This window comes from Pelophylax lessonae (assembly GCF_965119305.1).
Source record: "Pelophylax lessonae genome assembly, chromosome: 7".
In the NCBI taxonomy this organism is placed as follows: domain Eukaryota; kingdom Metazoa; phylum Chordata; class Amphibia; order Anura; family Ranidae; genus Pelophylax; species Pelophylax lessonae.
In genome coordinates this window covers 290,235,737-290,262,218 of record NC_138774.1, presented here as the reverse complement: position 1 = coordinate 290,262,218, position 26,482 = coordinate 290,235,737, and the positions used below count along the sequence as shown (strand labels likewise).

At 46.0% G+C, this 26,482-nt stretch overlaps 1 protein-coding gene across 2 annotated transcripts in view; it reads right to left on the bottom strand.

Moving 5' to 3' along the window:
• Positions 1-26,482, bottom strand: part of PAPPA (pappalysin 1) — a 406,220-nt gene that overhangs the window by 69,204 nt on the left and 310,534 nt on the right. For both annotated transcript variants that reach the window (XR_014225505.1, XM_082263951.1), the window contains exons 11-13: positions 14,205-14,303; positions 9,654-9,789; positions 5,897-6,110 (exon numbers count right to left, since the gene is read on the bottom strand). Coding sequence is in view for 1 of the 2 variants with exons in the window: in XM_082263951.1 (XP_082120077.1) it covers positions 5,897-6,110; positions 9,654-9,789; positions 14,205-14,303 (449 nt within the window). In the remaining variant the exon portion in view is untranslated. The remainder of the gene's footprint in view (positions 1-5,896; positions 6,111-9,653; positions 9,790-14,204; positions 14,304-26,482) is intronic.

Below are 26,482 nucleotides of genomic sequence, written 5' to 3'. Positions count from 1 at the left end.
AGTAAAAAAAAAGTAAAAAAGTGTACAGAAAAGGTGCGTGTGAAAACACAAACACCAAAAAGTGCACTTAAGGGTGTGCCGTATTCCAACATGATAACGACCCCAAACACACCTCCAAGACGACCACTGCCTTGCTAAAGAAGCTGAGGGTAAAGGTGATGGACTGGCCAAGCATGTCTGCAGACCCAAACCCTATTGAGCATCTGTGGGGCATCCTCAAAAGAAAGGTGGAGGAGCGCAAGGTCTCTAACATCCACCAGCTCTGTGATGTCATCATGGAGGAGTGAAAGAGGACTCCAGTGGCAACCTGTGAAGCTCTGGGGAACTCCATGCCCAAGAGGGTTAAGGCAGTGCTGGAAAATAATGGTGGCCACACAAAATATTGACACTTTGGGCCCAATTTGGACATTGTCACTTAGGGGTGTACTCACATTTGTTGCCAGCAGTTTAGACATTAATGGCAAGGCACACTTGTCTTTGTACTCCTCACCTGGCTGCCGCCACATATGCTTGGCAGAATCTGAACATTACAGTACATGTTGGCATTCATGGTTCCCTCAATGAACTGTAGCTCCCCAGTGTTGGCAGCACTCATGCAGCCCCAGACCATGACACTCCCACCACCATGCTTGACTGTAGGTAAGAAACACTTTTTGTACTCCTCACCTGGTTGCCACCACACACGCCTGACACCATCTGAACCAAATAAGTTTATCTTGGTCTCATCAGACCACAGGACATGGTTCCAGTAATCCACATCCTTAGTCTGCTTGTCTTCAGCAAACTGTTTGCAGGCTTTCTTATGCATCATCTTTAGAAGAGGCTTCCTTCTGGGATGACAGCCATGCAGACCAATTTGATGCAGTGTGCGGCGTATGGTCTGAGCACTGACAGGCTGACCCCCCACCCCTTCAACCTCTGCAGCAATGCTGGGAGCACTCATAGGTATATTTCCCAAAGACAAACTCTGGATATGACGCTGAGCACGTGCACTCAACTTCTTTGGTCGACCATGGTGAGGTCTGTTCTGAGTGGAACCTGTCCTGTTAAAACGCTGTATGGTCTTGGCCACCGTGCTGCAGCTCAGTTTCAGGGTCTTGGCAATCTTCTTATAGCCTAGGCCAGTGATGGCGAACCTTGGCACCCCAGATGTTTTGGAACTACATTTCCCATGATGCTCATGCACTCTGCAATGTAGTTGAGCTTTATGGGTAATGTAGTTCCAAAACATCTGGGGTGCCAAGGTTCGCCATCACTGGCCTAGGCCATCTTTATGTAGAGCAGCAATTATTTTTTTCAGATCCTCAGAGAGTTCTTTGCCATGAGGTGCCGTGGTGAACTTCCAGTGACCAGTATGAGAGAGTGAGAGCGATAACACCAAATTTACCACACCCGCTCCCCATTCACACCTGAGACCTTGTAACACTAACGAGTCACATGACACCAGGGAGGGAAAATGGCAAATTGGGCCCAATTTGGACATTTCCACTTAGGGGTGTACTCACTTTTGTTGCCAGCGGTTTAGACATTAATGGCTGTGTGTTGAGTTATTTTGAGGGGACAGCAAATTTACACTGTTATACAAGCTGTACACTCACTACTTTACATTGTAGCAAAGTGTCATTTCTTCAGTGTTGTCACATGAAAAGATAGAATAAAATATTTACAAAAAATGTGAGGGGTGTACTTACTTTTGTGAGATACTGCATGAATTCCCCACAAAGGAAGTTCCCTCTGGTCCTGGGTGGAGGACACTCTTCCACTTAGCAAAGGTTCTGGTTCTGTTATTTACCTACAAGTTTAACGCCTTATCCAAATTTGGGGGGGGGGGGGGGGCGTTTCTCGTAACCCCCCCCCAAAAAGGGGTTACACTTTATTGAGATGCAAAATTGAAAATGAAAATAATTCACTCACATGCTCCAAATGAACAATATGCCTGTAACAGCCTCAGACATGATCCACCGGTAGCCTGGCCAGAGCTTCACCGTGTCATCCAAAGCTTCTCCTCTCTCACGCAATGCTATGCTGATAGACCGAGGAAAGGAAGGGAGGGGCTATCAATGTTAAAAAAAAAAAAAAATGTCCATAGTTGCTCAAAAGGCACTTCCTGGACAGACGTGGCGGATTTCAGTGCCAATTTTTTTTGGGGGGGCGTGTCTTCACTTATTAACTCTTAGGGTGCTGGACAAAAAAGAACCCCATACAGACCTGTTTTATCCCTGGTATCTCTACATGGGATAAATGCATGTCCATGTTTGAAAGACAACTCAACCTACAACCCCAATTCCAAAAAATTCTACATAAAAACGCAATGATAAACTCATATTTTTTTTTTTTTTGCATCAGAAAATGGAAAACACAGCCAATGTTCAAACTGAGAAAATGGACCATTTTAACCAGTTCCTGCCCAACCAAATGTAATAGGACATGTAGGCAGGAGCCCTATTATTGTATGAGGTCCTCCCAGGATTGGGTCCTGCTCCAGCACGATCTGTCACCGCCTGTGTCCGCTGTATAGGCCTACTGCCGGTACCCAGTGCTGTATTTTGGCCTAGGCCAACAAGGCCCAGGGCTAGGGCAGCTCTTTGCAGGGGGGCAGCAAAAAAAGCCGCCCCCCTCCTCCACCTGAGACTCTATTGGCCACTGATTGCAAGAGCCGCCTCTCTCACTCCCCTCTCTCTCACCCCCCTCTCTCTCTCACACCCCCCTTCTCTCTCTCACCCCCCTCGCTCTCTCACCCCCCCTCTCTCTCATCCCCCCCTCTCTCTCTCTCACACCCCCCTCGCTCTCTCTCCCCCCTCTCTCTCTCTCTCTTCCCCCCTCTCTCTCTCCCCTCTCTCTCACCCCCCCTCTATCACCCCCCCTCTCTCTCTCACCCCCTCTCTCACCCCCTCTCTCTCACACCCACACACCCCCCTTCTCTCTCTCACCCCCTCGCTCTCTCATCCCCCTCTCTCTCTCCACCCTCTCTCTCATCCCCCCTCTCTCTCATCATCCCCTCTCTCTCATCCTCCCCTCCTTCTCTCTCCCCCCTCTCTCTCACACCCCTCTCTCTCTCACCCCCTCTCTCACCCCCCTCGCTCTCTCATCCCCCCCTCTCTCTCATCCCCCCCTCTCTCTCCACCCTCTCTCTCATCCCCCCCTCTCTCTCATCATCCCCTCTCTCTCATCCTCCCCTCCTTCTCTCTCCCCCCTCTCTCTCACACCCCTCTCTCTCTCACCCCCTCTCTCACCCCCCTCGCTCTCTCATCCCCCCCTCTCTCTCATCCACCCTCTCTCTCTCCCCCCCTCTCTCTCTCCCCCCCTCTCTCTCTCCCCCCTCTCTCTCTCTCTTCCCCCCTCTCTCTCTCCCCTCTCTCTCACCCCCCCTCTCTCTCACACCCACACACCCCCCTTCTCTCTCTCACCCCCTCGCTCTCTCATCCCCCTCTCTCTCTCCACCCTCTCTCTCATCCCCCCTCTCTCTCATCATCCCCTCTCTCTCATCCTCCCCTCCTTCTCTCTCCCCCCTCTCTCTCACACCCCTCTCTCTCTCACCCCCTCTCTCACCCCCCTCTCTCTCTCTCTCATCCCCCTCTCTCTCTCTCTCATTCCCCCTCTCTCTCATCCCCCCTTTCTCTCTCTCATCCCCCCCCTCTCTCTCTCTCTCATCCCTCCCTCACCCACCCCCCCTTGTGAGATTTCAGGGGTTCAAGCTGGGACTTGTAGTCCTTAAATTTTTGAGGGAGTTACATCTGTTAAAAAGGAAGGAGTGGGGCAAATTTACATAGGACGAGGAGGGGGGCACTCAATTTTAGTCTTGCCTAGGGCAGCACAAAATCAACATACACCACTGCCGGTACCATGTGATCACTGTGCCCAATCAAAGAAGATCACATGACAATGGTACACATTGAAAGGGTTTGATGCCACCCAAAACTCGCTCATCCATGTCTTTATGGACCTTGCTTTGTGCACTGGTCCAAATCATTTGGTGGAGGGGGGATTATGGTGTGGGGTTGTTTTTCAGGGGTTGGGTTGGCCCCTTAGTTCCAGTGAAGGGAACTCTTAAGGTGTCAGCATACCAAGACATTTTGGACAATTTCATACTCCCAACTTTGTGGGAGGAGTTTGGGGATGGCCCCTTCCTGTTCCAACATGACTGAGCACCAGTGCACAAAGCAAGGTCCATAAAGACATGGATGAGCGAGTTTGGGGTGGAGGAACTTGACTGGTCTGACCTTAACCCAACAGAACACCTTTGGGATTAATTAGAGTGGAGACTGCGAGCCAGTCCTTCTCGTCCAACATCAGTGCCTGACCTCACAAATGCGCTTCTGGAAGAATGGTGAAACATTCCCATAGACACTCCTAAACCTTGTGGACGGCCTTCCCTGAAGAGTTGAAGCTGTTATAGCCGCAAAGGGTGGGCCAACTCAATGTTGAACCCTACGGACTAAGACTAATGGAATGCCATGAAAGTTGCCGCCGCAACTTTGCAATCCCGCTTTAAGTCGCTGACCGCCGCCATCACTAGTATAGTAAAAAAAAATTAATAAAAAATAAATAAATAAAAATTCCAGTATATATATAGTACCACAGTTTTCAGAAGCTACAACTTTTTCTCAAACCAATCAATATACGCCTATTGGGATTTTTTTTTTACCAAAATTATGTAGTAGAATACATATTGGCCTAAATTTAGGACATTTATTTTTATTTGTTTATTTTTTTTATTCCAAAATTGTCGGCCTATTTTTTTTTTTTTTTATATAGCACAAAAAAATAATTGATCAAATACCCCCAAAAGAAATCTCTATTTGTAGGAGAAAAAAATTGTATAAAATTTATTTGGGTACAGCGTTGCACAACTGCGCAAATGTCGATTAAAATAGCGCAATATTATTTTTCTTTTTCAAATTTGTAGCGCAAAAAAATTAATTAAAATAAAAATAAATGGTAGCGGTAATCAAATATCACCAAAAGAAAGCTGGAAGTGCTGCCACCGTTGTTTCATGGTCTTGATTTGTTCTTGGTCTGGTCTTGGTTTGTTCTTAGTCTTGTTTTGGTCTTGGTCTGGTCTTGGTTTGTTCTTGGTCTGGTCTTGGTCTGGTCTTGCCTATGTCTTGGTCTGGTCTTGCCTATGTCTTGGTCTGGTCTTGCCTATGTCTTGGTCTGGTCTTGCCTATGTCTTGGTCTGGTCTTGGTTTGTTCTTGGTCTTGGTCTGGTCTTGGTCTGGTCTTGCCTATGTCTTGGTCTGGTCTTGCCTATGTCTTGGTCTGGTCTTGGTTTGTTCTTGGTCTTGGTCTGGTCTTGGTTTGTTCTTAGTCTTGTTTTGGTCTTGGTTTTGTCTTGGTTTGTTCTTGGTTTTGTCTTGGTTTGTTCTTGGTTTTGTCTTGGTTTGTTCTTGGTCTGGTCTTGATCTAATGTAGTCATTGTCTTGGTCTTGTCTTGGTCTGGTCTTGGTCTGGTCTTAGACTGGTCTTTCTCTGGTCTGGTCTTTGTTTTGGTTTGGTCTGATCTTTGTCTTGGCTTGGTCTTGGACTTGGTCTTAGTCTGGTCCTGGTTTGTTCTTGGGCTTGTCTTGGTCCGGTATGGTCTTGGTCTGGTGTGGTCTTGGTCTGGTCTTAGTTTGTTCTCGGTCTTGTCTTGGTTCAGTCTGGTCTTGGTCCGATGTGGTCTTTGTTTTGGTCTGGTCTTAGTATGTTCTTGATGTATTTGGGTACAGTGTTGCACGACTGCGCAATTGTCAGCTAAAGTAACGCAGTGCTATATCGCAAAAAAATGGCCTGGTGGGGGGGTGTAGTGGGGTAAATCTTCCGGAGGTCCAGTAGAAAATGGGTCATTTTCGGTTGCACCAAAACCTGCCCCCCGGTTGTTTGACCCTGCAGCCCAAACGTAAAGTTTATCACTCACCTCTGCTCGGCCACACTATAGACCTCCCCTCCTTGACAACTGCTGATTCCCACCGGGTCAAAGTCATGGAAAGATCTAAGAGCCACCCCGGAGATGGCCACCAAGCTGGAGGTAAAGCTGATGAGGACCGCTTTACTGCGATAAAAAGGACGACTAAGGTCATGCATCACAGGGACCACCAATGGATTGTTTCTGCAGCTAAGAATATGAACACCTGCAAGAGAAGAAGGGCACAAGAATCAGAAATGAATACTAAATCACACCACAAAATAAAGTAATATACAAAAAAAAATAATTAAATAAAGGTAAAAGTTTTTGTAATCGCTTGCCAACCAGCCGCCACTGTTTTACAGCGGCATGTCGGCTCTGTCCTGCAAAACGACGTACCTGTATGTCGCTTCGCGGGGCCGCTAGTGGGGGGGGCGCACGCGCGCCGCTGCGCTCATGCGCCGTAGCTGGTGTGCTCATGCGCCAATTGGCCACAGGATAAGCCAGTTGGCGGCTCGGGCGGCTGCGACGTCCGCACGGCACCCGCGATCACCCCCCCCAGAGAGACAGAACGGCAGTCTGATGTTGTAAACACAGCAGACCGCTGTTCTGTCAGTGATGAACACAGGGATCCCCTTTTTCAGGAATACAGGTCTCTGTGGTCATGCAGCAAGCCCACCCCCCCAAACAGATAGAAAGTACCCTCTAGGCACACATTTAACCCTTTGATTGCCCACGGTATTAACCCTTTTCCTGCCAGTGTCATTAGTACAGTAACAATGCATACTTTTAGCACTGATTACTGTAGTAATGTCACTGGTACCCCCAAAAGTGTTAAAAACGTCAGTTAGGGGTCCAATCTGTCCGCCGCAATGTCGCAGTCCCGCTAAAAATCGCAGATCGCCACCATTACTAGTAAAAAAATAAAATAAAAAATAAAAATGACAGAAATCTTTCCCCTAGCTTGTAGACGTGATAACTTTTGCGCAAACTATTCAATATAAACTTATTGGGATTTTTTTTTATTTTTTTAACAAAAATATGTAGCAGAATACAAATTGGCCTAAAATGATGAAAAAATTTGATTTTTAAATTTTTTTTATTGGGAATGTTATATATCAGAATGTGAAAAATATATATTTTTTTTCAGAATTGTCGCTTTTTTTTGTTCATAGCGCAATAAATTAAAAATCGCACAGGTGATCAAATACCACCAAAAGAAAGCTTTATTTGTGGTAAAAAAACCGAGTTCAATTTTATTTGGGTACAGCGTTGCACAACCGCGCAATTGTCCGTTAAAATAACGCAGTGCCAAATCGCAAAAATTGGCCTGGTCATTATGGGGGGAAATCTTCCGGTCCAGAAGTGGTTAAGTACTTCAAGTCCGGGCTTTCTCTGGCATTTTTTGTTCACGTGTAACAATTAGTCATTTTTGCTAGAAAAGTACTTAGAACCCCCAAACATTATATATATATATATATATATATATATATATATACACACATACACAGTATCTCACAAAAGTGAGTACACCCCCTCACATTATTTTCAATATTATATTCTATCTTTTCATGTGACAACACTGAAGAAATGACACTTTGCTACAATGTAAAGTAGTGAGTGTACAGCTTGTATAACAGTGTAAATTTGCTGTCCCCTCAAAATAACTCAACACACAGCCATTAATGTCTAAACCGCTGGCAACAAAAGTGAGTACACCCCTAAGTGAAAATGTCCAAACTTGGCCCAAAGTGACAATATTTTGTGTGGCCACCATTATTTTCCAGCACTGCCTTAACCCTCTTGGGCATTGAGTTCACCAGAGCTTCACAGGTTGTCACTGGAGTCCTCTTCCCCTCCTCCATGATGACATCACAGAGCTGGTGGATGTTAGAGACCTTGCGCTCCTCCACCTTCTGTTTGAGGATGCCCCACAGATGCTCAATAGGGTTTAGGTCTGGAGACATGCTTGGCCAGTCCATCACCTTTACCCTCAGCTTCTTTAGCAAGGCAGTGGTGGTCTTGGAGGTGTTTGGGGTCGTTATGTTGGAATACTGCCCTGTGGCCCAGTCTCTGAAGGGAGGGGATCATGCTCTGCTTCAGTATGTCACAGTACATGTTGGCATTCATGGTTCCCTCAATGAACTGTAGCTCCCCAGTGCCAGCAGCACTCGTGCAGCCCCAGACCATGACACCCCCACCACCATGTTTGACTGTAGGAAGACACACTTGTCTTTGTACTCCTCACCTGGTTGCCGCCACACACGCTTGACACCATCTGAACCAAATAAGTTTATCTTGGTCTCATCAGAGCACAGGAGATGGTTCCAGTAATCCATGTCCTTAGTCTTCTTGTCTTCAGCAAACTGTTTGTGGGCTTTCTTGTCCATCATCTTTAGAAGAGGCTTCCTTCTGGGATGACAGCCATGCAGACCAATTTGATGCAGTGTGCGGCGTATGGTCTGAGCACTGACAGGCTGACCCCACACCCCTTCAACCTCTGCAGCAATGCTGGCAGCACTCATACGTCTATTTCCCAAAGACAACCTCTGGATATGACGCTGAGCACGTGCACTCAACTTCTTTGGTCGACCATGGCGAGGCCTGTTCTGAGTGGAATCTGTCCTGGTAAACTGCTGTATGGTCTTGGCCACCGTGCTGCAGCTCAGTTTCAGGATTTTGGCAATCTTCTTATAGCCTAGGCCATCTTTATGTAGAGCAACAATTCTTTTTTTTAGATCCTCAGAGAGTTCTTTGCCATGAGGTGCCATGTTGAACTTCCAGTGACCAGTATGAGAGAGTGAGAGCGATAACACCAAATTTAACACACCGGCTCCCCATTCACACCTGAGACCTTGTAACACTAACGAGTCACATGACACCGGGGAGTGAAAAGGGCTAATTGGGCCCAATTTGGACATTTTAACCTAGGGGTGTACTCACTTTTGTTGCCAGCGGTCTAGACATTAATGGCTGTGTGTTGAGTTATTTTGAAGGGACAGCAAATTTACACTGTTATACGAGCTGTACACTCACTACTTTACATTGTAGCAAAGTGTCATTTCTTCAGTGTTGTCACATGAAAAGATAGAATAAAATATTTACAAAAATGTGAGGGGTGTACTTACTTTTGTGTGTATGTATATATGTATATATATATATCTAATATATATATATATATATATATATATATAAAATGTTTGGGGGTTCTAAGTACTTTTCTAGCAAAAATGTGAGGGGTGTACTCACTTTTGTTAGATACTGTAAATATTCATAAAAAAAAAATAAATAAAAGCTGATGGAAAAGCTAAGAAATTTGAAAAACCTAGCAATAAATGATGCAACGGATGATAGTTTTCTCTATTGGCTAATAAAAAAAAAAAAAACACTAAATGCCCAAAAATGCCAAAATCGCACATAAAAAAAAAAGAGCAAAAAAATGCTGGAAAAATGCTGAAAGACGCTAGGCTGAGATGTGAATGAAGCCTTAAAGTGATTGCACCTATAAAGTCCCATTGTCTGTTTCTTGCTTCTCTTATCGTATATTGTGCTAGAGGGATGCGGCGCGCGGTCCATACATTCACACCGCTACGCTAATTGATATTTTGTGTATTAATAAGCATCTGCGGTGGCGGTAGTGGCCGAAATCCACAACAATGGTGAGAATTATTCCAAACAAGAGATACGAGATAAAACTCTTCCCAACTCCTATGAGGACAGCCAAGCTCAGATGTAATGTTTGAATAGTCGGTAACAGAGAAGACTTTACCAAGGTCATGCATCTGTTCCTTGACATCGATAAGCTGAACGCTTATGGTCTCCGGCTTCTGGTAACTGTAAGACGTCCCATCGGTTACCAAGTGCACCACCACAGAAGCAACAACAACATGCTGAGAAAAATGGGCCTGTTTGAAGTAAAAAAAAATAATAAATTAAAAACAGTTTAATATCATAGAAAAATGATTACCAACCAATATTTGAAGCCATAACAGAACATATCTAAATCCAAACACAATATTTAACGTATGCTGTTTACCGGTCCTTAGATGTGGTGGCTGCTTTTGGGGTTTTTTGAAGGCTTTTCCTTTAGTTCTTCATCACCGGCCACTTTATTAGGTACACCTTGCTAAGTACCGGGTTGGACCCCATTGGAATGGTGCTCTACTGGATGAGATGTGGTGAGTGTGGACCCCATTGGAAAGGTGCTCTACTGGATGGAGATGTGGTGAGTGTGGAGGCCATTGGAAAGGTGCTCTACTGGATGGAGATGTGGTGAGTATGGAAGCCATTGGAAAGGTGCTCTACTGGATGGAGATGTGGTGAGTGTGGAGGCCATTGGAAAGGTGCTCTACTGGATGGAGATGTGGTGAGTGTGGAGGCCATTGGAAAGGTGCTCTACTGGATGGAGATGTGGTGAGTGTGGAGGCCATTGGAAAGGTGCTCTATTGGAGGCTATTGGAAAGGTGCTCTACTGGATGGAGAAGTGGTGAGTGTGGAGGCCATTGGAAAGGTGCTCTATTGGATGAGATGTGGTGAGTGTGGAGGCCATTGGAAAGGTGCTCTATTGGATGAGATGTGGTGAGTGTGGAGGCCATTGGAAAGGTGCTCTATTGGATGAGATGTGGTGAGTGTGGAGGCCATTGGAAAGGTGCTCTATTGGATGAGATGTGGTGAGTGTGGAGGCCATTGGAAAGGTGCTCTATTGGATGGAGATGTGGTGAGTGTGGAGGCCATTGGAAAGGTGCTCTACTGGATGAGATGTGGTGAGTGTGGAGGCCATTGGAAAGGTGCTCTACTGGATGAGATGTGGTGAGTGTGGACCCCATTGGAAAGGTGCTCTACTGGATGAGATGTGGTTAGTGTAGAGGCCATTGGAAAGGTGCTCTATTGGATGAGATGTGGTGAGTGTAGAGGCCATTTGGAAAGGTGCTCTATTGGATGAGATGTGGTTAGTGTGGAGGCCATTTGGAAAGGTGCTCTATTGCATTAAGATCTGGTGGGTGTGGAGGCCATTGAAAAGGTGCTCTATTGGATGAGATCTGGTGAGTGTGGAGGCCATTGGAAAGGTGCTCTATTGGATGAGATGTGGTGAGTTTTGAGGCCATTGGAAAGGGGCTCTACTTGATGAGATGTGGTGAGTGTGGAGGCCATTTGGAAAGGTGCTCTATTGGATGGCATGTGGTAAGTGTGGAGGCCATTGGAAAGGTGCTCTACTAGATGAGATGTGGTGAGTGTGGAGGCCATTGGAAAGGTGCTCTATTGTATGAGATCTGGTGAGTGTGGAGGCATTGGAAAGGTGCTCTATTGGATGAGATGTGGTGAGTAAGGAGGCCATTGGAAAGATGCTCTATTGGGTGGAGATGTGGTGAGTGTGGAGGCCATTGGAGGACAGTGACCTCATTGTCATGGTGAAGAAACCAGTGGTGAGATGATTGGAGCTTTGTGACATGGTGCATTATCCTGCTGGAAGGAGCCATCAGAAGATGGGGACACTGTAGTCATAAAGGGATGGACATGGTCAGCAACAATACTCAGGTAGGCCGTGGCATTTACACCATGCTCAATTGGTACTAAGGGGCCCAAAGTGTGCCAAGAAAATATCCCCCACACCATTACACCACCACCACCAGTCTGAACCAGTGATACAAGGCAGGATGGATCCATGTGCCAACTTCTGACCCTACCATCTGAATGTTGCAGCTGAAATTGAGACTCATCAGACCAGGCAACGTTTTTTCCAATCTTTTATTGTCCAATTTTGGTGAATTATAGCCTCAGTTTCCTGTTCTTAGCTGACAGGAGTGGCACCCGGTGCGGTCTTCTGCTGCTGTAGCCCATCTGCTTCAAAGCTGGACATGTTGTGCTTTCAAAGATGGTATTCTGCATACCTTGGGTGTAATGAGTGGTTATTTGAGTTACTGTTGCCTTTCTATCATCTGGAACCAGTCTGCCCATTCTCCCCTGACCTCTGACCTCAACAAGGTATTTTCTTCCACACAACTGCCGCTCAGTGGATATTTTCTCTTTTTCCCACCACTCTCTGTAAACCCGAGAGATCTCTGTTCGTGAAAATCCCAGGAATACTCAGACCAGCCCGTCCGGCACCAAGAACCATGCCACGCTCAAAGTCACTTAAACCCTCTTTCTTCCCCATTCTGATGCTCAGTTTGAACTTCACCAAGTCGTCTTCACCACGTCTAGATGCCTAAATGCATTAAGTTGCTACCATGTGATTGGTTGATTTGCAATTTGTGTTACCAAGCAATTCAACAGTTGTACCCAATAAAGTGGCCACTGAGTGTAAAGACTTATTGTTCCTGGGTGGCTACACTCATTTCTTCACTGTATCGATGGAGGGCACTAGGGTTGCTACCTAGGACTTCAAATGTGTTCTGCCCCACTTTCCTGTTTGAGTTTCTTTTGAACTGCATGAGGTTATATTTTTTTTTCAATATGCTGACATCTAGAGGTGGTTTTGGGCCACTACAACTTGCTTACTACTGCGGTTTGGTATCTTCCTCTGTCCTTTCCTCCTGTTTAGTGCTAGTTGGCTTAAGCCTCGTACACACGCAACGATTATCGGCCGACCGATCGTCCGACTTTTGTCCAAGTTGTGTTTTATTGGTTGAAATGTGCCTAGACTGCACACAAATTTTCTCTGCCAACAAAATTCTACTTCAGAAGTGATGTCATGTGTTGGTTTGTTTTCTTTGTGTTTTTTCTTCACTGAGCATGCTCAGACTTGCTCATCAGATTTTTCCCTGTCGAAATCTGTACTGACTGCACGAAAATCGGCCGTTGTGTTGACGGCCAACAAAAATGTTATAGTCTGCACACCAGATTTTTTTCGGCCGAAAAGTCGGAGTTGGTTGTCGGAAGCATCATACTAACAAGCCGAAAATCGGCAGAACGGACGTTGGCCAAAAAATTCCCTGCCAATTTTCGACGCGTGTGTACGGGGCTTAACAAGCCGAAAATCGGCATATCGGACGTTGGCCGAAAATTCACTGCCAATTTTCGACGCGTGTTTACGGGACTTAACAAGCCGAAAATCGGCAGATCGGACGTTGGCCGAAAATTCCCTGCTAATTTTCGACGCGTGTGTACGGGACTTAACAAGCCGAAAATCGGACGTTGGCCGAAAATTCCCTGCCAATTTTGACGCGTGTGTACGGGGCTTAACAAGCCGAAAATCGGCAGATCGGACGTTGGCCGAAAATTCCCTGCCAATTTTCGACGCGTGTGTGTACGGGGCTTAACAAGCCGAGAATCGGCAGATAGGACGTTGGCCAAAAATTCCCTGCCAATTTTCGACGTGTGTACGGGGCTTAACAAGCCGAAAACCGGCAGATCGGACGTTGGCCGAAAATTCCCTGCCAATTTTCAACGTGCGTGTACGGGACTTAACAAGCCAAAAATCGGCAGATCGGACGTTGGCCGAAAATTCCCTGCCAATTTTCGACGCGCGTGTACGGGACTTAACAAGCCGAAAATCTGCAGATCGGGCGTTGGCAGAAAATTCCCTGCCAATTTTCAACGCGTGTGTACGGGGCTTAACAAGCCGAAAATCGGCAGATCGGACGTTGGCCAAAAATTCCCTGCCAATTTTCGACGCGTGTGTACGGGGCTTAACAAGCCGAAAATCGGCAGATCGGACGTTGGCCAAAAATTCCCTGCCAATTTTCGACGCGTGTGTACGGGGCTTAACAAGCCGAAAATCGGCATATCGGACGTTGGCCGAAAATTCACTGCCAATTTTCGACGCGTGTGTACGAGGCTTTAGTCCTAGCTAGACCTTTCCAACTTCTTTAATGTCCATCAGTCAATGTCTCAGTCTTCTGGAACACACGGTTTAGAGTACTACCAAAGTTTCAGCACATACGGTATATTAACAATCCCCTTTGAACCATTTCATCTGGTTGAACCCTAAAGCTAAAATTTCATTTTCTCAATGTACTCCCGAAGAAATGCCGGTGGATAACCCATGCCATATATAACATCATAATATCAGGCAGCCCAGATTGCCCAATTAACAAAGAATCATGCTTCCTATGAAGGTGTTTTGTAGGTAAGTCTTCAATGATTATTGAAATTATATAACTTCCTATAGTTATTGCCAAGAACATAGGAGATCTTCCAATGGTAGCACTTCCTTTGGTGGCATCTATCCAAGGAATAAAAAAATCATCTCCGATAGGCAACAGACGGTATCAAAAAAGTGTCGGGGGTTTCCACCAACCCATGCTAAATCCAAAATGAAATCTAAAATGTGGTTTAGGATCCATTTAAGTGTGGTAAATACTTTACCAATGGTACATACCTTTAACCAGAAATTAAGTGCGTCTGAAATGGCCTTGCATGGATACCAAGCATACTGGGACACGGTTTTACTTAATTTCAAAACTTTGGTTTGGCAAACCTGGAAAATAAGCGATAAGAATAAATAATTACTGGTTTTTGATTGAGGAACTGAAATATCCACGATACATCTGGAATGTTAATATTTTGTGAAGGTAACTTTGACTTTTATTACATCCCATAATACATCAATGCTGTTGGAAGCATATTGCCCATGCCACTTGTCTTAGTACAAACAATCCTCCCATTGTCTCAGTATGATCATCGCTTCACTTTCTCCTCAAACAATGTAAATGTCCACAACACCAAACACTCTGCATGCCCCAACTCTTTCTGCAGTATCTGCCCTAGTTTCTACCAGAGCCTTCCCCACAGTGTCTTGTGGTACCTTCTCCCACTGCGTCCCCTCGCCCCATCTATACTATGATCTCTGACAATGCTCCACTGTCCATACCACATGTGCTGCCACCCACACTATGTGTCTTGGCTGTTTACCTACTCCCTCTGCCCTATATTATCAATGAGTTCTCTGTCCACACCATGTTCTGTGGTTCCTCTCCCCCCACTGTCCACACTACTAAAGCTTTTCCACTGCATGGAACCGAACGGTTCGGCTCGCTTTTGTGCTTTTCCACTGCTGGTACCGCATGGTACGGTGTAGGAACGGTTCGGTACGGCGGCGCTTTTCCACTGCATGGAACCGAACGGTACGGCTCTCAAAAACAGTACCACCTCGATTGTGGTTCCAAGAGGTACCATACCCGGTAGCTCTTCCCCCACTGTCCCCACTATGTTCTCTGGCAACCCCCCCCCCCCCCCAATTGTCCACACTATCCTCTGGCTGCTCTCTCCCCGCTGTCCCTACTATCTTCTCCAGCAGCTCTTCTAGCCGCTCCAGTAGACGTCCTTCTGACGAAACGCGTAGGGCGGAGTCTGAACGTGATACGTCACTTCTGGGTATGGAGCCGAGGGCCGTGGAACGCGGAAGCTTTCCGGCGCAAGCTTTTCTCTGATCCTGATCAGCTAACGAGTGAGTGCATATCGTCATTCTACACTACTGTATTGGCAATTTGTACATTATGGGGTCTCATCTCTGTTGGAGTATCTAGAGCAAGACCATCGGCCCACAGTTCTCCAGAAGCAGAGCCCGAACCCCAGAACCACACAAGCAGTGGGGACCACATACAGGTCGTATTACCTGCACGCCACCTAGTGGCATATTTGGAAGAGCGCACACACTTTATTTAATTTTACACTTTGTGGTGTTCATCAGCAGTGGGGACCACATACAGGTCATATTACCAGCACGCCACCTAGTGGCATATTTGGAAGAGCACACACACTTTATTTAATTTTACACTTTGTGGTGTTCATCAGCAGTGGGGACCACATACAGGTCATATTACCAGCACGCCACCTAGTGGCTTATTTGGATGAGCACACTTTATTTAATTTTACACTTTGTGGTGTTCATCAGCATTGGATAATGATAACTGAGTTTTTGGTATATAAACCCAGGTTTTGACTCCTATAAGTCAATTTTTACATTGGCTGTTATCACTCAGTTTTTTCCACTCCTGGTGGGAGAAGGCATTACCCCTCAGGATTCACTTGAAGTGTTTCACTCATAACCACAGTTTTTTCTTTGTCTATATTTGCACTGTTCTAATAAAACAATATTATTTTTGCTAGTTATATTTATGGTAATCTTTTTATTCACAAGATCACACCCATAATTTATTTTGGGTCACACCGTCACACACATTCACCTTATAATTTGTACTGTACACCACGTGGTTTGTTTTACAGTCACATATAAAGGTAGCGCCGGTACCAATCTTCACGCACAAACACCATCTTCCCTCATTGTCCTTATTATCTGGTAGAAACATCCACCCACTCTCCACACTTTGTTCTTTGACAGCTCTCCTCCCATGGTCTACAATATGTTTTCTGGCAACTGTCCCTCAATGGTCCACACTATATTCTCTGGGAGCTCTCCTCCTATTGTCCATGCTAGGTTCTCTGGCAGCTCTCCCCCCACTGCCCACACGATGTACCCTGCTAGCTCTCCTCACTGCCCACATTATGTTCTCTGGCAACTCTACCCCCACTCTTCATATGCTATATTCTTTGGCAGCTCACCCCCACTGTTTTCTCCAGCAGTCCACCCCACAGACCACACTACTCTATGGCTGCTCTATCTATGCTGTCCACACTATCTTGTCTAGCAGGTCTTCCCTTGCTGTTAACACTTTGTTGTCTGACACCTCTGCCCCACTTTCCATGCTATTTTCATTGGTACCACCCCACCCCCCCCCCCCCACCCCCGTCATTCCATACTATTTTCCTTGGCAGAGCTCCCCCCACTGTCCACATTATGTTCTTTCGGACAGCTTTTCCTCCCTCCAAGTTGTAACGCTCCTGCGTTTTATGTATGATGTGGATTTTCAGCTGCAGAAATATTCCACTTCAGTAGTCATGTAGAGAAACGCTGAGACACCAATCCCAACTCCCAATGACTCATCATGTGTGGATGATCTCAATTCAGCAAGTAAATACACACACTCAATAAGAGGTTTCCTAGAGTGACTTATGTATATAGTAACACAGTGATGATAGGCTGAAGAGACAGGTTGGGTAGAGATGGTAGATGACAGACACTTGAAAGGAAATGTTCTTGAAAGTAAGATAGTAGCAGATGGGATGCAGATAGGTTTAGCAATCATGTATGGTAGCAGATGACAGAGTAGCAGGTGGACATACAAGAGAGATCAACCCAGTGCAAGAACAGGTGGTAGTAGGCTCAAGAGCTAGCAATCTTAGATAATGCAGATGTTGTAATAGTCCTTAGTATGCAGAGCTAGATAGTGTAAGCTTTAGTATGAAGGTTATAGAGGTTTCCCCTGTGGGGTACTTATCACTAATAGCAATGTAGCAGAAGAGAGGTTCGGCAAGAGCGGATGATCCGGTAGCGGGATACAGGGATCAGCGCAGCGTGGTTCCGACAGCGAGGTATGCTTGCAAGCATGAGAGCTTCAAGACAGGTTAGCATCAAGGCACAAAGCAGTTTGAACGAACACATGTGAGTGAGAGCCGGCGATCTAAATAGCCATCCAGTCCGGCGCTCAGTGATGACAGCATCAGTCTTAAAGGTGTATGCGCACCTTACCAAAAGAGAATGGTGGGGCGCATACACTTATGAAAGAGTAATTAGGGTACCCAAAGGTACCAGAACATTACACAAGTGTACCCATTATTTCCTCTGGCAGCTCTTCCCCCCCACAATCCACACTTCATTTTCTGTCAGTTGAAAGACCATGCATGCTATGCATTGTATTTGGTGTGTGGTTTGTTTAATTATCAGTTTCTTTCCTGTTCATATACCATACTAATGGCACTTTCCCACTGCAAGTACCGGCTCGGCTCCACTCGGCCCTGCTTGGCTCGGTTTGGTTTTCCACTGCATGGTACCGCATGGTACGGTGTTGGAACGGTTCGGTACGGTTGCTTTTCCAGGAAAGTAGTAAGTGGGTGGGATAACAACGATTCTCTGACCAATCAGTGGCTAGTAGTGACAAACAGTCAAGGCTGCATGCAAAGGATTGTGGGATATGGTACCGGTATGGCCCTCTTGGAACCACAACTGAGGTGGTACTGTTTAACCGGTCGGTTCCATGTAGTGGAAAAGTGCCGCCGTACCGTACCGAACCGTTCCAACACCGTACAATGCGGTACCATGCAGTGGAAAAGCGCAAAAGCGAGCCGAACCGTTTGGTTCCATGCAGTGGAAAAGCGCCATAAGTAAAGATGTTTTCACTTCAATCGTCCAATAACGTATTGCCCTTTATTTGATTTCCTTGCAGATGATTGGGTAAACATGGGTTTACTTTACTCACTAAGTTTAGCGAGAATTCTTTATTCGATGACTAAATCAACCCCATCATGTCTGACTGTTCTCATCCCATGTTACAAAAAATACTCGCCACCCTTAATATATACCCGAGAAACAAATTTCATTGTGTTTCTAATGCTTGTTTTCTAAGTCTATTGAAATAGAAAATAAATTGCATCAATTTAACTCCACTTTTTCTATTTTGCAACAATGAATGCTACAAAATTCAACTCCCTACATCAAACCATTAGGTTTTTTTTCTACTGTCTTTTTTATCGTCTAATGGGAAAACTCTAGAGAGCACAAAACAATTTTCAATAATTTGAAACTTCTCCAGTTCTTAAATCAAACCTCTGGCCATTTCAGTCTCAGGTATTTGAGATCAGTGGTGGAACTACCAGGGTCACAAAGGTCTCACTTGTGACTAGGTCCTGGTTTTCCACCAGGGTGGGGGGGAGGGGGTGCAAAGGTTTTGCACAGAGCAGCCTAGATCCTCCTCTTCTCGGGTCCCACACGTGGGCTCCTGGCTCCACCCTCTTGCAGGGTGCTTCCACAGCAAGCAGCTTGCTGTGGGGGCACCCAAGCCAGCACGCTCTTGACAAAGGTCTTAAATCAAACCTCTGGCCATTTCAGTCTCAGGTATTTGACATTGGTGATGGAACTACCAGGGTCACAAAGGTCTCACTTGTAACTAGGGCCTGGTGTTCCACTACCGTGGGGGGCCCCATGACGTCAGGAAGGAGGCCCGCTGCTACATGTCAAAGGGTCCCGTTGCGGGACTGTAAAGGCTCTGTAAACACTACTGACCTTGCTTGAGATTTCCTTGCAACTTGCTGGTGATTTCCTTGCGACTTTTAAATAACAAAACATGTTATACCCACCTGCTCTGTGCAAAGGTTTTGCACAGAGCAGCCTAGATCCTCCTCTTCTCGGGTCCCACACGTGCACTCTTGGCTCCACCCTCTTGCCGGGTGCCCCCACAGCAAGCAGCTTGCTGTGGGGGCACCCAACCTGGCACGCTCTTGACCAAGGTCTTAAATCAAACCTCTGGCCATTTCAGTCTCAGGTATTTGAGATTGTTGGTGGAACTACCAGGGTCACAAAGGTCTCACTTGTAACTAGGTCCTGGCGTTCCACTACCGTGGGGGGCCCCATGACGGTAGGAAGGAGGCCCGCTGCTACATGTCAAAGGGTCCTGTTAGGGGACCGTAAAGGCTCGGTAAACACTGCTGACCCCAAAGTCATGCAACTTGCAAACATTTTGCACAGAGCAGTCTAGATCCTCCCCTTCTTGGGCCCCACACGTGCGCTCCTGGCTCCTCCCTTCTGCCTGGTGCCCCCACAGCAAGCAGCTTGCTGTGGGGGCACCCAAGCAGGCGCGCTCTTGACCCACAGCTCTGTGTGTATATTCACACACGGAGCCCCAGCTCAGCCACGCCCCATCTGTCTCCTGACTGGCTAACTGGCTGTGATAGACAGCAGCGGGAGCCAATGGCTCCTGCTGATGTCAAAATCCAATCAGGAGTGTGAGTCCCGGAAGAGGCAAGGCTCTCGTGGACATCGTTGGATCAAGAAGGGGCTCAGGTAAGTATTGAGGGGAGGGAGTGTTGCTGCACACAGAAGGTTTTTTTACCTTTATGCATACCTTGTGCCTTTACGACCACTTTAACATTGCAGTTTTTGGCACTAAAATCCACCAAAGTCGCAGAAAAGTTGTGTGGAAACCTTTGTTTTTTTTTTTTTGTCGATGCGACTTGAGTCACATTAACTAACCTCTTCACGCCGACTGAACGCATATATGTGGCCTCTCAGCATGTGGGCCTTCACGCCAAGCGGGCCTTACCTTATCATAAGTGATCCTGAGGCAATTGGATATTCCCTGGATCCACTTTACCTATAAATATTAGTACCCAGTTATATTATGTAAACCCAGGAAAGAATCCAGGCTTTTTTTAAGGCATTCTAGTGAGCTGGCCAGAACCACCTCTGGAGGGAGTCTATTCACCACCTCTGGAGGGAGTCTATTCACCACCTCTGGAGGGAGTCTATTCACCACCTCTGGAGGGAGTCTATTCACCACCTCTGGAGGGAGTCTATTCACCACCTCTGGAGGGAGTCTATTCACCACCTCTGGACGGAGTCTATTCACCACCTCTGGAGGGAGTCTATTCACCACCTCTGGAGGGAGTCTATTCCACATCTTCACAGCTCTTACAGTGAAGAAACCTTTCTGTATTTGGAGACAAAATCTCTTTTCCTCTAGACGTAAAGAGTGCCCCCTTGTCCTCTGTATTGACCTTAAAGTGGATAACTCAACACCAAGTTCACTATATGGACCACTTATGTATTTGTACATGTTGATCACATCCCCCTTTCCTCATAGCTGAGCTCCTCCATGCCTCTTATCAGTTTGGTTGCAACATTCTTCTCTCTGACCTCCAATGTAAGTGGCGTTTTTCCCACTGACCTCGAATGTAAGGAACATTCTTCTCATTGATCACCAATGTAAGGAACATTCTTCCCACTGACCACCAATGTAAGGAGCATTCTTCCTACTGACCCCCAAAGTAAGGAGCATTCCTCCCACTGATCACCAATGTAAGGAACATTCTTCCCACTGACCACCAATGTAAGGAACATTCTTCCCACTGACTGCCAATGTAAGGGACATTCTCCCCACTGACCACCAATGTAAGGAACATTCTTCCCACTGACCACCAATGTAAGGGATATTCTTCCCACTGATCACCAATGTAAGGAACATTCTTCCCACTGACTACCAATGTAAGGGGCATTCTTCCCACTGACCACCAATGTAAGGGACATTCTTCCCAATTTTGTTTATTAAAAGTCTTGCAATCAATAAGCATAAAATCAATATACATAAAGAAATATATACATATTTACATAAAAAGGGGAAAAAAAATACATAGCAAATTCTGCTCTCAAATAAAGACTGCCTTTACAGCAAAAACAAAACTCACATCATGAAACACATCATTACCGGGAAAAATAATCTTAATAAGACTCACACCACCACACCAGACATCAAACCTGCGAGGTCAAGAAACAAAACCACTCCCATTATGCATGCAGCCCTTCTTCAAAAATGAAGATATTAACCAACAAAAGCTAAGGGCGTGAAAGAAATAGCATAGGAAAAAAGCTTTTCACCCAGAGATGGACAGTTCACCAGAAGCAGGTCTGATATTCCTCCACGCCCTTATCCAGACCGCTCGAGGCTCCCTGCCCTTCTCAAGACCCCGAATCTTCCCAACCTCACCCAGAATATCGTACACCACCACCTCGACAGGGAGGACTTTCTTCCGCAGGGTAATCTGGCACCGTGCATTCCACGTGAAGTAACGGACAACTATACTAACTAGAAAAAGTGTATCCAAATCAAAATCCCAGTGAGTCGGGAATGCCCCGTACACCCACTCCGCATAACTCTTACGATAGAGAAAGGGGATGCCTAGAGCCCTCCCCACCCTTTTATACACCTCTATGTTAAGGGACACTGGAGCAAAAAGTGGTCCATAGACTCCACTTTACCAACACACTCCGCTCTAGGACAATCCCGATCATCCACAGGGCGATGCTTCAGGTTCCCTCTCACATAGAGCCTTCCATGGAAAGCGAGCCAAGCTTGATCCCTAAACTTCAAAGGGATTCTTCCCACTGACCACCAATGTCAGGAGCATTCTTCCTACCGATCACCAATGTAAGGAATATTCTTCCCACTGACCACCAAAGTAAGGAGCATTCGTCTCACTGACCTCCAATGTAAGGGACATTCTTCTTACTGACCTCCAATGTAAGGGCCATTCAAGAGTACCATGAGATCTAGCCTAGAGAGTCTTTTTAATGTAAATCTATGGAGGACATCCCCACTGCCATTAATCTTTCTGTGATTTACCAAAGAAAAATATTGCAAATTTATTCATTCAGCTAACCTTAAACATGAAAAATACATTGGATTGTTTTAGCATTAACATTTTCAAAGAACAAGGCAAGACTCAAACATCCTTTGGCAACGTCCGTGACTAGCACAATTTCCTGCTATTAGACTTTCACTACTTTCTTTCTGTCGGAATCTGCCCTTTAATATGTGTCCCCAGTGAGGCTTATAAAGGAATTTTACAAGCCTGCATATCCTAGTTTTCCCTTACTTTTTGTCACTGTACACGGCTCGGAATACAGAAAAGCTTCGCCCCTATTTATGCATGGATGGTGGCTCATCCCATAAGACAGCAAGATTTTCCTTTTCATTCTCACTTCATTAAAGGGTTGTTGCTACAACACAACAAACGCAACAACTAACCTGCAAGTTGACAAAACACTCGAGATTCCTTAGTTAGTTGTCCGTGGGATTTGTGTACGGGGGGGGGGGACCGAAGGAAAACTACGAATGAAAGGTCTCAATTGCTCAGCAGAATATCAGTGGTAGAGCGTTGCACTGTGGTAGCCATTGATAATTGCAGTTTAAGGGATACCTTTTATTAGCTAACGAGGTAATAAATAATGTTTTAATGTGTATATTTAATTGCTCCTCCCTATACAGTAACTCTGTGTCTACATACACTGTATTACCAAAAGTATTGGGACGCATGCCTTTACACGCACATGGCATCCAGGAGAGGACTGGGCCAGGGGGCAATTGCCCTCTGGGCCGCTCTAATGCCCCATGAAAAGGCTACACTATTCCTGCCACAGAAATGCCTAAAGGATTCCTGTCCCAGCTCACCCCAACCGCCCTGTCAGGAACCCAGTTTGGGCCTGTGAGTAGAGAGTACCTGGAGCAGAGCTTTAGCCTGAATTTGGGTTTAGGAGGAGGGTGGGAAGAGGAAGAGTGGGAGGCTGCACCATGGGCCTCTGGTTTGCACTTGCCCCCTGGGCTGAAAGTTACCAGTCAGCCCCTGATGGCATCCCAGTCTTAGTCTGTAGGGTTCAATATTGAGTTGAACAAACAAAGGAAGTTATAGCTTCAAAGGGTGGGCCAACTCAATATTGAAAACAAGGGTTAACAGGCGCATGGGCTGCAGGCCCAAAAAAGGTCCATATGAAAGTCCATTTAAAAAGTCCATATAAGGTGGAAATGTTATATGGTGGTATAGCAAGGATAAAAAGTCCAAAGACTTAGGGCTGCCATCAATGGGAACAAGCCAAGGTTCCAGTAGGCTGTGAAGGACAAACAAAGGAAGAGGCACCTCTAAGTGCCGGTTCACACTAACGCGGCACGACTTCGAGGGCGACCTGTGAAGTCACGTGCACCGCGACTTCGGCGCGACTTGCACGGACTTCATATAATGAATGTCTATGCAAGTCGCTCCGATGTCGCCCCGAAGTAGTACAGGAACCTTTTTCTAAGTCGGAGCGACTCGAGTCGCTCCTATTAGAACAGTTCCCGTAGCACACAATGGATATATTTACTCACATGCAGTAGGTATTTAAGAGCACTTCAGGTGGAAGGATAGTCAGGATTGACTCCGGTCGACATATAGCCATCCGCTGTTACGGCAGCGATGTGCGAACTGCTCCCCGCTGGTCACCGTAAGGCCGGCTGTGTGCCGACCGGAGAAAATCCTAACTATCCTTCCACCTGAAGTGCTCTTAAATACCTACTCCATGTGAGTTAATATTGTTTCTATTGTGCATTAAAATGTCTACACTTAGAGGTGCCTCTTCCTTTGTTTGTCCTTCACAGCCTACTGGAACCTTTGCTTGTTCCCATTGATGGCAGCCCTAAGTCTTTGGACTTTTTATCCTTGCTATACCACCATATAACATTTCCACCTTACATGGACTTTGTAAATGAACTTTCATATGGACCTTTTTGGGGCCTGCAGCCCATGCGCCTGTTAACCCTTGTTTTTAATATTGAGTTGGCCTACCCTTTGAAGCTATAACAGCTTCGACTCTTCTGGAAAGGCTTTTCACAAGGTTTAGGATTGTGTCTGTGGGCATTCTTCCGGCACAGCTTCAACTCTTCTGGAAAGGCTTTGCACAAGGTTTAGGAGTGTGTCTATGGGAATTTTTGACCATTCTTCCAGAAGCGCATTTGTGTGGTCAGGTACTGATGTTTGATGAGAAGGCCTGACTTGCAGTTTTCGCTCTAATTCATCCGAAAGGTGTTCTATAGAGTTGAGGCCAGCCAAGTTCCTCTACCCCGAACTGTGTAAATTGCGTTGTGTGTAAGGTAAACCAGATTCCTAGAACCAGAAAACCAGTGCGGACTTGCGTTCATACACACTACACACTTGCACATTTTTCTGAGTGAAGGGGAAATGGGTAGATATAGTGGCAGTTCATCGCGCGCATGTACGTGCATGTGCGAATACCAATTAGAGTGCGCCCTTGGCACCCAGTGGCCTGTTTAAACTGGTCTTTCACTATGGAACATTGCCCCAAGGGCCAAATAAAGACAAGCAAAGGGCCACATCTGACCTAGGGGCCACAGTTTGAAGACCACTGCTTCAAGAGAAATCAAAACAGGCTGCAATAAATAAATAAATAAATTATAAACGCCAGTACCCAAAAAATGACCAAAGAACGCTAATTGCCATAAATTAATGTACTCTAAATAAATCACCCTCCAAAAATTAAATCACACAAATTTTTTTTTCTAACAAACTTCCTCCAAGCAGTATTTTGGAGTTTTCACTTCAGCAAAAGTTAGCAGTAAACTCAATTTTGCCAAAATCATTTTGTTCATCCCTGCTCCAAAGCACTGCCCAGATAATGTTCTCTAAGAGTCGGTTCCCACTGAGGCGACACGACTCCTTACTACTTCGGGGGCGACTTGTGCATTACATTGCACCACGACTTTGGAGCGACTTGCAGGGACGTCGCATAATGGAAGTCTATGCAAGTCGCTCCGAGGTCGCCCCGAAGTAGTACAGGACCCTTTTTCTAAGTCGGAGCGACTTGTGTCACTCCTATTAGAACGGGTCCTGTAGCAGTCAATGGACCGCGAGGGAGCGTGACTTGTCAGGTTGACAAGTGGCGCTAATGTGAACCGGCTCTAAAAGTCAACACTTTACATTTTTCTTTGAACAATTGTATCCTTCTATACTACTAGGCCCGTGGCTCACCCCCTTCCATGGCCTCTGCTACACCATTTCCCTCAATTTATGCCTCTCCCACATGGCATGGCCACCTGGCCACCACTTTTCCCTGGCTCCTAGCCACCATTTTCCGATGGTTTGGCCTTCAGGTCCTCAACTGTATCATAACCCTGCCATGCTCTTAGCTGCATCCTCTCTTCCTGTCCGCATCGGCAAGCACGTATGTCAGATGACTTAGGAAACCCTCTACGAGTTCCTCTTCCTCTGTTTTTCAATTTAGGTTCTGCTAGTGAAGGTAAAATATTTCCCCTTTGCCAGACTTCGCTGAAAGATCACTTTGATGGCTTAAAACTTCGATCCGTGATAAACTAAGCCAAAAAAGCTATGATCCAAGGGAAGCAAAATTTTGTCAAAGTCCCGTGAAATGAAATTGTTTTTTTTTCCTTTTAAGCTTCACAAATATGTCCTATGACATAAAAACTGAATCAAAGAGATGGACTTTTGCCCAAAAAACAAGGACAACATTTTTTTTATTACAATGTAAGGAAATAATTACCAAGAATGAGGAATTGGCATTATACATGTGATAGACCCAACCAGGACAAAGGCTTTTGGCCCATGGAGAGAGCAGATCATTCTCTAATGATGGACAACAACATAATGGATGCCAAGAGCGAGGCTTGGATTAATTCTCTGAATAAGGAAAATAAAGCTTCCCTTCTGAAATGGATGGAAAGGTATAATATTAATCCTGTACAGGTTAATGGTCAGAGGGAATATGGTGGCCCTCCTGCAGAATGGGTTGGAGAGGCTCCTTGTACGAGAATATAAGGATCATAGGGTGGTTCTGTGGGAGCAATCAGTCTTTAAAACACACAATGTTGGCCCCCTGTGTGGGTGAATGGTTTCTTGGCCATCCCTAGGGCCACTCTTCCATAGAGCAGAAGCACGCACCAAAAGGTAACATGAAAAGGAAAGAGAAAGGCGCCTCTAAGTGAAATGTAAAACCATTTATTGACATACAATTAAGGATCACTTACACGATCATTCATGAGAAGCATGTAGGGACATCACGGGGGTTCGTTTCATAAATTTCCTGTAGGCTCCCTTTCCCTGAAGCCATCCAACAGCGTAGGGGGGTGGAGAGGAGAGGCGTGGAGTATTGAGGGGAAGGTCCCGAGCCGAGGTTGCAAGGGAACGCATGCTTCGCTCCTGGACCACAGGAACGTGGTGACGTTACGGGGGTGGTTCCTGCTTTGTTACCGTGCCTTGACCTTT